Raw genomic sequence first — 10,872 nt, forward strand, 5'->3', positions numbered from 1 at the left:
AAGTTAAGGTGGTGATGTTCCTGGAAAAATGGGAACTCAGAATATCTGACCACACCCCCTAAAAAAAAAAAAAAAAAAAAAAAAGTGATGTCTGCTCCATATTAGGTGCACACTATGTAGTGAGGGTTTTGCTCTCTTCCCTGGGTGGAGCTCAGCTCTCAGTATTTAAGGTTCAGCTGCCACCCTACCCTCACCAGGAGAAGGATAAAACAAGTCAGGAACCAAACAGCTCCTTTCTGGATCAAGGCTCACCTTGCCTTCTCCTGCCCTCTGGAGCCACTGTTGCTTATTCTCTCGCCTCTCAGGCTTTGGTCCTGCCTCCTTTTATCTACAAGGTTGAGCCCAATGCCTTGTATCCCAGTGGCATATCTGAACACCAACCTAGCATCTACCTATCTCTATCCTTTCATGGTTCTAACTCTACCTGCATTAACTTAGAACTGCTCTCATGCACCTGGCCTGAAAACCTGCCAGACTCTTCCTGCTTCCATAGTTCCCTGTTCCAGATTCTTCTTGTGGACCCCTCCTAGGTCCACAATGGTTAATGCTACTGAGCTTGGAGCAACAGCCCACCCTTCAGGCAAGGGATCTGGAAATTATTACATTCTGAGCCCAGCAAGCATCAGTCCAACACTCAGATGAGGGAGGCCAGCATCATGTGAGGTGCTTTCAGATGGACCCTAGAAATGCAGCAGAAGAGCAATTATTCCCTTAGACAAAGTCTAGTAGACCCACCCTCAGTTCTAGTAAACCCACCTCAAAACCATATTCTAGCTTTAAAGAAGGTCCTGAAAAAGACAAAGGAAATGTAGGGGAAATCTGAAAGGGGTGGAAGTCGTCAAGGCAGAATGCTGGAAAGGACTTGGTCACTACCAAAGGTTGGACAGAAAGAGAGGGACCTGTAGTTTGTGTTCCTTTCCTAACGTTGATATGCTCTGAAAGGCTTCCTCTCTTTAGAATGCACTTTCCCCATCTGGACAGTAAAGCAGGCGGGACTAGCGTACAAACCCAGATGGGTTTCAGATTCTTTAGGAGGCTTTTTACATAATGAAATTGCCTTCCCATCTCCACCCAGCTCTACTGAATCTGGATCTGCAGGGCCCTGAAATCTGTATTTTAAGGGTTCTCAGGTAGTTTGGGAAACTGGATTCAGAGATCACCAAAGTCCCACCTTGCCATGACATTCTGTGATGTCTATGAGATTCCAGACAGAATGGACAAAGGAAACCATAGGGATGAAGCTTGAGCAAGACAAGCCCAGACTTGAGAAGCCATCCAGCCCTCGCACAATGGCCCCAAACTCAGAAACGCCATACCTTCAGGAGAGGATGCTTGGGGGAAATAAATTAATTCCAAACCACACTGGGCAGATTTATGGAGGTCAGAGCCATCCGACGGAGCAGGGAGGACCACCATGTCTTGAAGGCTACTGGGAGCAACAAATTCTAGCTGACTGAATCAGTTCTGACCTGGGGTGGGCAACTCCTCTGTTTCCATGGAGTCCACTTTAGGACGAGTTTCCTCTCTAGACTTTTTTTCTGAAACCGCTGAAAATAAAAACAATATTTTGTGTATAGAAACCACCTGAAACTAAGATATACCCACTGAATGGGGAAAATACTGGCCCCTTTATTGAGAAATGGTTCTAGAGTCCCACCTGTTTTGGAATGGAGAACATCGATCTTGAGATTGGTATCTGCTTCCCACCCAATGGGAAGTTGAACGTGATATTATGTATTTATAAAAGCATACTCATTATGCATGTCTAATGCTGACGTGGTTCTGTGTACTTTGCTTAGATCGTTATTTACTTCTCACAGGAAGTCTAAGTAGTAGGTATTATAATCTCCATTAGGATCAGAAAACTGAGGCCCAGAGTTCTATCATCTGCCCAGTTCTCACAGCTGGTCAGGAGTGGGAATACCTCCCCGCTGAGATTAAAGCCCATGCCCTTCTTCCTGCATCACCAAAGGTTCTATCTGGCCAAGAAGAAGCAGCCCAGCCTGTCTGGGAATGTCTCAATACCTTCACAGCAGACACCCAATCTCCAGAACGATGCTGCACACTCCATAAAGGAAGGGCTCTAGAACCATTTCTCCATGATCACCCAGGCCAAAGTGAGACATGGGTCCCACCAAAGTTGAGGTGCTCAGGTGGGGTGCTGAGCCTATACTTCAGCTTTTTTCCCAGGCGCACTCTTAAGAAAAAAATTATGAAGTTTTATGTTTGTTTTGGGGGGTATTTTCAGGGCTGAATTAACTAAATGAACCACCAGGCTTTTGCCTCCACATTGATGAGACTTCCCCCGAACTCAGGTTGCTTGCTGTAGGCACAGACTAGGTCTACAGGGTAGGTTCCAAGGAGCTAGAGGTAATAGGAGGAACGGATTTTTCAACCCCCTTTCTGAGCTTTTCTTTTTCTCCCTTCCTCCATCCTCATCCCTGTCCCACTGAGTTTAAATTCCCAGGTGCTGCCGGCTCCGGATCCATATTCACAGAAACTCTCCAGGCCACATCTCCCCGGTTAGGGACAGTACCAGCCTTGAGTACGAGGCGCGAGTCCTGGCTCACTGACAGTTTTAGAGTTTAGGACTTTACGACTACCTTTCATCCATATGACAATTCAGCCTCTTCTGCAGACAAAAGAACTCGGCCATGGTCCCACAGTCAGTCATTGCTGAGGCTGTCCCCAAACCTAGGTGTTCTTTTGATTTGAAAGCCCATGTCTTTCTGCTTCACCCCTCTGGCATGGCCTACATTTGTATTTTGAACACTGAGCAGGTAAAAGGGCAACTGGCCAAATAACTCTGCTCGAATGTCTTCTGTAAAGAGTTAGTCCTTTGAATTAATACGTTTTCCTCCATTATAATACAAATAAATCAGAAAATTAGCAATCAGCCATTTACACCAAAGTGAGTGGATTCGTCACCTTCTAGTCCTTGACATGACCTTCAGAAACCAAGTAGAAATCAACTTTTTTATCTGAGAAAAGTAAGCCTAGGAAACCAGCAGTTAGCGTAATGGCTATGTCGCTGGACTCCCACGTAGTCGACCGCGGTTTGCGTCCTGGACCCGGTGGCTTGAAACTCACGCCAGGCACGTGTGCGTGCGTGCCCGGGATCCCGAGAGGAGAATGGAGGAAAAGGGATTGCGGCGTGACCATCCCCCCTGGGGGGTGATTTCTCACTTTCTGTCTCTATGTCTCTCTCTGTCTGTCTGGCTAGCGCACGCACCCTATTAGTGAAAATCTCTCAAAAAAAAAAAAAAAAAAAGTAAGCCTAGAAAAGTATTGAGTAGGCAGTGTTGAATCACCATGTGCTGTGGAACCTAACCAGAACTTTTGTCTCCTGACCTCGGCTCCAGGGCAGGGTCACAAAACCCCACCAGAACTGGCCCAGTTTTGAGATTATCAAACCTACCCAGTGTTATCTCAATCTGTTGTTTATAACTGGCAACTGAAATTAACCTCTTATATTTGCATCATTAAATTAGTTTCAAATCTTCAAAAAGTTTTCACTTTAATGTCTTAGTGAACAAAGCTATGTGCACCCAAATTAATTTTCCATCGTTTTCTGTAGGCAATATTCAGTTTAAGCTCTCTTTAAAGAGAAATAATTTCTGTAATCTGGTAATGAGATTTTAGTATTTTAAGTAAAAGTAATTTATCGAGAACACACATTTTTTATAAGTTTTTATAGGCTGTAAAAATGTTAGAATTCTGGCCAACATGAGATCTGACAACTCCCCTAGGTAGGGCCTGGCTCAAAGATAGCAAGTGTGACAGGAAATGGCCCAGTGGGAGTGGGGGTCAGGGTGTGCTGGGCATCCCTGTGACGCCCCCTGAAGACCACGTAAGGCACTGGGTGAGGACACAGAGCACCAGGAAGTAGATTAGGGACTGGGAAAAGGAGGGGCGTGCACCCAAACAAATTTAACTGTTTTCTATTTCTGATACTCACCATTGCCTAGTGGGCCAGAAAGCTGCTACTGCATTTCCAAACACAAGTTGGTAGTAATAAGGAGACCAAGCCCAGCCCTGTGGAGGGCGAGTAGGGGGTGCCTGACAGACAAAGCTGAGGCCGATGTGTGAACCCACACCTACATTGCCCAGTCCTGGGCCTATGGGGGAGCCTTCAGCTGATACTGCATCCAGTTTACTCTCTCAGACTTCTCCACACTAAGCAGTTCCTCTATGTAGGTTCCCACCTTTGGGGGACAGATTAGCGCCAGTCACAGTAGCACAGATTGAGCACCTGCTGTTTGCCCAGCCCTGTGCTAGACTTGGAGAAACCTAGAGAAGACCCAGCTCCTGCCTGTGCCTGTCCCACCTTTCTCAGCCTCCTCAGAACTCTCAAAGCTCCATGTTAACTGGAACCACCTCTGGTTTTGCCCTTACTATCCCATATTGTGGTTGGCTGCATCACTCTTAGTAGGCTGTGAACTTCTCAAGGTCAGGGTCCCAGTCTGCTCCATCTTTGTCTGTCCCCTGGTACCCCGCCCATGGTCTAGAGCACAGTAGGTTCTCAACAGAAGTTTCTGACTGGAAAGGTGGATCAGTTTTCTTGCCCTGCTTGACCTGACCTTGGTGCCATCTTGAGCATGGGTTTGGAGATTTGGAGCAAAGCCTGGGAGGAGCCTAGAAAGGCCCATGGAGAAGGGAGGGCCAGGCCAGTGAATGACTGCCTCTCCTCTTCTGCTGCAGTTCACTGGCTGTTCACCACATGTGGGGCCAGCGGGCCCCATGGTCCCACGCAGGCCCAGTGCAACAACGCCTACCAGAACTCCAACCTGAGCGTGGTGGTGGGCAGCGAGGGCCCCCTGAAGGGCATTCAGATCTGGAAGGTGCCAGCCACCAACACCTACAGGTGCGTATGGGGCAGGGGACGTCCAAAGGGTGGACCTGCCCTCCTGAGGAGGACTGGAACCCTGCCTGTGGGTGCATGCCTCCAGCAGCCTGAGCATGCCAATGTTCAAGGGCCACAAACTCCAGCCCATAGTAAGGTGTTAGGGCTGGAGGTGGGGAGATCTGGGATAAAAGAATATGGCAACAAAGGAAGATGTGTCCTTTGTCACAAGGAGTTCACAGACACTATGGAGATAATATGCATGCCTGAGCTGGCTTCAGAATTATTAGTAATAATTATAGTTATGGTAGAATGTTCTTTGAATATTGCTTAATGCTCTTCAGATCAGGCAGTGCATGTAAACATGTTTAGGAAAAAAAGGTTGATGCACCTGAAAACTGATGTTCTTATCCTTGAACCTCCTTTCCTGGGAGATTCCTATTGTAGACTGCTTATTCCATCTGCAGCCCCAACTTGACAGTATCCATTGGAGCAAGGCCCAGCAGGAGGGAGGCCTAATCCACAGTCACTTCGAGACCATGGCACTAAGCTAAGGGAGCAAAAGGACTAGAATCCTGAGTGAGACCCAGACTGCAGGCCCCCATGCCCAGAGTGTCTGTTTCTGCAGGTCTGGACTGGGGCTTGAGAATCCGAATGACTTGCCAGTTCTCAGGAGCTACAGATGCAACCTTTGAGAACCATGGAGTCGAATCAAACCTTGGATTTAGACAATGTCTCTAGTCCCCATGAAAGCTCCATGACTAGGCAAGGCCAGGGCTGCAATCTCTACTTTACAAACCAGAACACTGAGGCTCAGAGAGTCAGGAACCTCCCCACAGTCACGCAATCCGACTCCAGACTCCTGAGGCACTGACTCACTGCAGTGCCTTCTAGGGAGCCCCAGCACGCAGGCCCCTCCCTGGTGCAGGCTGACCTGCAATCCCTCCCCTCCCATGGCACCAACCCCCACCACATCCACAGCCCCAGAAGGAAAGGGGTTGCTCTGTTACCTTGTTTCCTCTCCTGCTTAGCACGTCCTGTGGCAGCCCCGTCCTTGGGGCTTGGGTAAATGTTTTAAAGGGAGAGTCCTAAATGCTTTCTAAATGATGTGCTGGACAGGAATGCGATAACAAGGTTTGGCTGCAATCAGATTAGCTGCTCTAGGCCCCACACATCCTCCATTAATGTCCCAAGATACCTGGCCACCCCTGGCCTGCCACACCCAGCAGACCAAATCCCTGGGGTACCAGGACAGGGACAAAGGACCTCTGGAGAGAAGGGGATGAATGTTTGCTGAAGACCCACCCACCAGGGACTCCTGCTTCTAGGAATGGAGTATGTGGCATGGTTATTGTTACTGATATTTCTGTGTTTTCATGTAAGGAAACTGGAGCCAGCGAAGCTCAGCAGCAGATCTGAGGCTGCACGAGCAGTGTCAGGGCCGGGATTTAAACCAGGGCCCTCAGCTCACAGCTGTGCTCTTTCCACGGAAGCCCACACCTAGAGGCTGGGAGGCACGCAGAGGGCAGGAGGGACGGAGGAGGAGGTGGATATAGGAGCTGTCCACCACCCACCTCCAGGAAGCCTCTGGAAATAAGAGCAGGATGGGGGGAAGAGGGGAGGAAGAACTATAGCCCACGTACAAAAAGAAATATGAAGGCTGTGAGGTAGATGGGGACCCCAAAAGTAAGTGCCCAACAAAGTTCATTGTTCCATCCCCCTGCCCAGGGCAACTCCAAAGCCAAATTGGCCAGAACGTCCCTGCTGCCCCCACAGACATAGACAGGTGACACCTCATATGGGAGTCCTTTCAGGCTGCACCCCACCCCCACCCCAACACCACATGAACCAGGCCCACTGCCAAATCTGCACAGGTTATTCGGTATCTGCAGTCTCTGTTTCTCCATCTATAAGAGGCAGGGGGTGCTGACACCTACTCAGCTGCTTGTGAAGATGGCCTAGAGCTTAGCACAATGCAGGCGTGTGGCAGGTGCCCCTGGCCTGGGGCAGAAACCCGCTGGAACAACAGCACCAGCAGGCAATGGTCAGGAACAGGCCCATCCCATGGGCTGGAGTCCTGACTTTTCTGTTTCCAAAGACTTTTTTTTAACTCCCTCAGATGGGCCCTATGTTTCAAAGGATTTGGCCTGGCAGACAAAGCACTCTCATGAAATAATCATTCAGTCATGCCCCCATGTATTATTAATCACAGCCAAATCTAAGCCCGGTCAGGGTTCTGAGCGGCATAAAGTGCCCAGTATTGCCACACTGTGTTGGTGTAATTCCAGCCAGAATTGGAGAGCTCCTCAGACTCTCTTGTAGCCACAAGCATTGCCTGGGGGAAGCCTCCATAGAAACATTTGCAAGGAACAGTTTGTCTGTTGAAGTCGGACACTTTGAAGGGTCCAAATTAGCAAAGGGGACACCATGATCTGGTCTAAACAGCGCCATATTGAAAAGGTAGGCTCAAAACCAAAAAACACTGGGTGTGGATTTTTGACATTGTTGCTGACCAAATGAAGACTCTCACAGATATTCTCAGCCTTACCTCATCTTTGACCCTGTGTGAGACATGAAGCTTGGATGACAGTATCTATTGATCTCAAAGGCACAATGATTTGCTTTTTAGACCACATCAAAATAGCCCCAGGGTAGAAGATCCATGATGGGAAGTTGGGTGCCCTTTTTCTGAAAGACTTTTATTCAAAGTAATGATCATTATGTAGGTAGTACAATTCATCCAGTGAGAAAACCATGAGAACACCAGAGGAGGTGAGCAAAGGTCCTAAGATATAGAAGGTGGGAGCCCCTGCCCGGGGACCTTGGACAGGGCATTTCCTGGGAGGGTGTCCCACTGGGTTAGCAATTTCTGGCTGCCCCCATGGCCCGGTGTTGTGATTTCCCCATGACTTCTCTGCCTTGGTTGGGGGCGTGAAGGGAGGGGAGCTGACACCTCCTGAGCACCTACTACATGCCAGTGTGGGTCACCACTGCCTGAGGCTCCCTCAGGGATGTACGCAGATGGAAGCACCCCTGCCCCTACTCTGAACTGAGAACTTATCCTGGGCCCATCTCCCGCTCTCCGCTCCTTTGCCCACTGCCACAAACAAAGAGGCCCAGAAAGGGAGAGGGCGAAGGGGCCGGGAGGAGACAACCAGCTGGCACAGAGGCTCACGTGCACCCCCTGAACCCCTATCTGCTCTCACTACTCTCCCTGCCCTGGATTTGCCACTTCCTCTGTCAGAGCAGTGGAAGGGGATGTAGTCACTACCTCCAGGTCATGTGTCCTGGTGGCCAGACTTCCCCTCCTGCTTTGCAAATCTCAGTAAACCACATGTGGCACCTACTAGGACACTGCGCCTGACACCACGTCTACAAAAGTGAGGAGCAGGCCCTGCCTGAGGGCAGCTGCAGCCTGTGCGGGTGGCAGGTCCGCGTGCAAGCACTGCTGTGTGACAGAGGAGCGGAAATGGAGGTTTCCCTAGGATCCTGCATTCAGAGGCCAGGGGAAGGCCTTCTCCCTGAGTTCATGAGTGGAAACGGAAACCAGAGTTATGTCTGAGGTGCTGAGAGTCATCCACAGGCAGCAGGGAGAGACTTCACGGGGGAAGGAGGACGGAGGCCTGGGCTGCTGCGGGCAACAGAAGTTCGTGCCGCCTGAGTCCTGGGGCCGGCCGGCTGGTAGGAGTCAGTACCTAGGCCTCAGGCCAGATTGGGGGCTGCAGCCTCGCCTCTCAAATGCCTCTGGCTCCCTCTGGTGACGGCCTGAGGGTGGGAGTGAGAGAAACCACAGACAGAAGGCAGTGGCCTCAGCTAGAGAAGAGTCAGAGAAGAGGAAATATGGATAGAGAGGCGGGGCCAGGCCCACAGGTGTTTGAGAGGTAGGACCAGCATGGCCCGAGGACTGGGGGTACCCAGGCTAGAGAAGCAAGGACCGAGATGCTCGCTTGATTGAGAAGGAGAGGAAGGTTAGGGTGCCATCGAGAGGGGCTCCTGATTACGGGGAGTTCCGGGCCATGGTTCCGAGTGACAGTGTCTAGAGTGTGCCCATGGGGCAGGGGGCCCAAAGAGGATAGCAGGCCAGTACAGTGCCACAGACTGTGGGGTATGTGCCGGGGGAGGAGGGAGGAGATCCCAGGAACTTCATAAAATGGAGACAGATAATGACAGAGCCCGCTCTGAGGACTGTCAGAGAATTCAGAGAGATTGGGGGTGCTGTACCCCCCACAGAGGTTTCCAGCACTCAGCAGGTATCACCTGCCACCTCTCACTCTTCCTGGCTTTCTTCCTTTTTTATCCTTCTCCCTCCCTCCCTCCAGTCTGCCTGCCTGCCTTTCTACCTCTCCTGGGTTCAGATCCCCCTCGGCCCTCAGCCCTCAGCCCTCAGCCCACCCTTGCACCCCAGACACAGAGGATCACACATGGAAACATTTGTCAGGCACGGCCCACAGTGCCGGATGGCAGCTCTCACACGATTCACTCGCTCTTCAGACATGCAGCATAAGAGGCCCCAGATCCCAGCTGGAGCCAGATGACCCGAGCCGCAGCTGTTCCTGACAGTCTCCGTCAATGGCGCTCAATGCCTCACCTGGCTCCAGGACCAGCGTGTGCAGCTGGAGGACACCCTCATTCAACTCAGTCCACAAGCAGCCACCAGGCCCCTGCCATGTGCCGGCACCACACCACGGAGCCCCACTGTGTGCTGGGCCCTGATTCAGTGCTATAGGACTTGCAGAGAGGTTATGAACCCTCCCAGCCTCTGGAAAGATCACAGGGCAGAAGATTCATTAATGGTCCACGCTGCCAATCAAGTTCTAGACAATAGCAGGAGAAGTGTCATGAGGCATGATTGATTGCCAAAGTAACTGTAGGTAGACAGCCATTGCTCTAAAGGGCACAGACCGGGGAGCGTCAAAGGCAGCAGGACTAGGCAGAGATGGATGGGCTGCAGGTGGAATGGAATTTGGGCACAACTCCTGCCACTGACATGCCACATGACCTTCCCTCCTCTCCGGTGGCTCCATCTGCAGAGTGAGAGAGGGTACTTTGATGTTCCAAGGTGCTTAGGGGTGGTGAGGAAGGAGCTGATGAAGGAAGAAATGGCTCATGAACCTTGCAACAGGAATGGAGCCTGAGGTGGCCACACCAAGGAGCACATGCCCCCACAGCTGGCCTCAGGGACAGTGCCCGATGGCTCAAGTGCCACCTGGATAATACAGCTGAACGCAGGATCAGAAATTGCCTCCTGACCGATCTACACACACAAGCCTCCTGTGGTCTCATAATAACCCTGTAGGAGGGATAGGAACTATCTCACAATCCTCATTGCATGCGTGAGGAAACAGACCCAGACGAGGGAAGAGTCTCACCCAAGTTCCCACCAGAAGTTAGAGGCAGAGTCCAGAGGGCGTCTCTCACTTCTCCAGAGAGTGGTGCTGGAGGGGAATGGGGCTCTTCGTTTCTTTGACAGGGATCCACTCTCTCCTCCCCTCCGGCACGCCAGCATCCCCTTCTCGGTGGGTGGAGGTACCACTGATGTGCTGCATACCAGCCGTGCTCTCCTTCAGGATCTGGCCGACAGCCACTTTGATTTGCTGCTAATTCTTTATTTAAAAAAGATTCACAACTCAATTACATCAGGTAACAATAGCCCGCAGTCAATAATACAAAAAAGCAAACCCAATAAACATCCGTTCTGACCAGGGAACATGGATTTCAATGAGTAAAAAAAAAAAAAAAAAATTACTCAGGACTGGGCCGCCAGCCACTTTGATTTGCTGCTAATTCTTTATTTAAAAAAGATTCACAACTCAATTACATCAGGTAACAATAGCCCGCAGTCAATAATACAAAAAAGCAAACCCAATAAACATCCGTTCTGACCAGGGAACATGGATTTCAATGAGTAAAAAAAAAAAAAAAAAATTACAGCATCAACTCGTCGAGAACAGTATCTTGTAATTTCCAGTAAATTGGAATCACTGCGAGTCATTTTCCCCACTTGAGTGGCAGGGGGGTTAATTTTTTTT

At 50.3% G+C, this 10,872-nt stretch overlaps 1 protein-coding gene across 1 annotated transcript in view; it reads left to right on the top strand.

The window, feature by feature from the left end:
* ALK (ALK receptor tyrosine kinase) overlaps positions 1 to 10,872 on the top strand; it is a 216,418-nt gene that overhangs the window by 145,343 nt on the left and 60,203 nt on the right. The window contains 1 exon segment of the mRNA XM_027765802.1: positions 4,702 to 4,864. Coding sequence (XP_027621603.1) covers positions 4,702 to 4,864 — 163 coding nt within the window.

The sequence above is a fragment of the Tupaia chinensis genome, unplaced genomic scaffold (genome assembly GCF_000334495.1).
Source record: "Tupaia chinensis unplaced genomic scaffold, TupChi_1.0 Scaffold139757_1, whole genome shotgun sequence".
Lineage (NCBI taxonomy): Eukaryota > Metazoa > Chordata > Mammalia > Scandentia > Tupaiidae > Tupaia > Tupaia belangeri.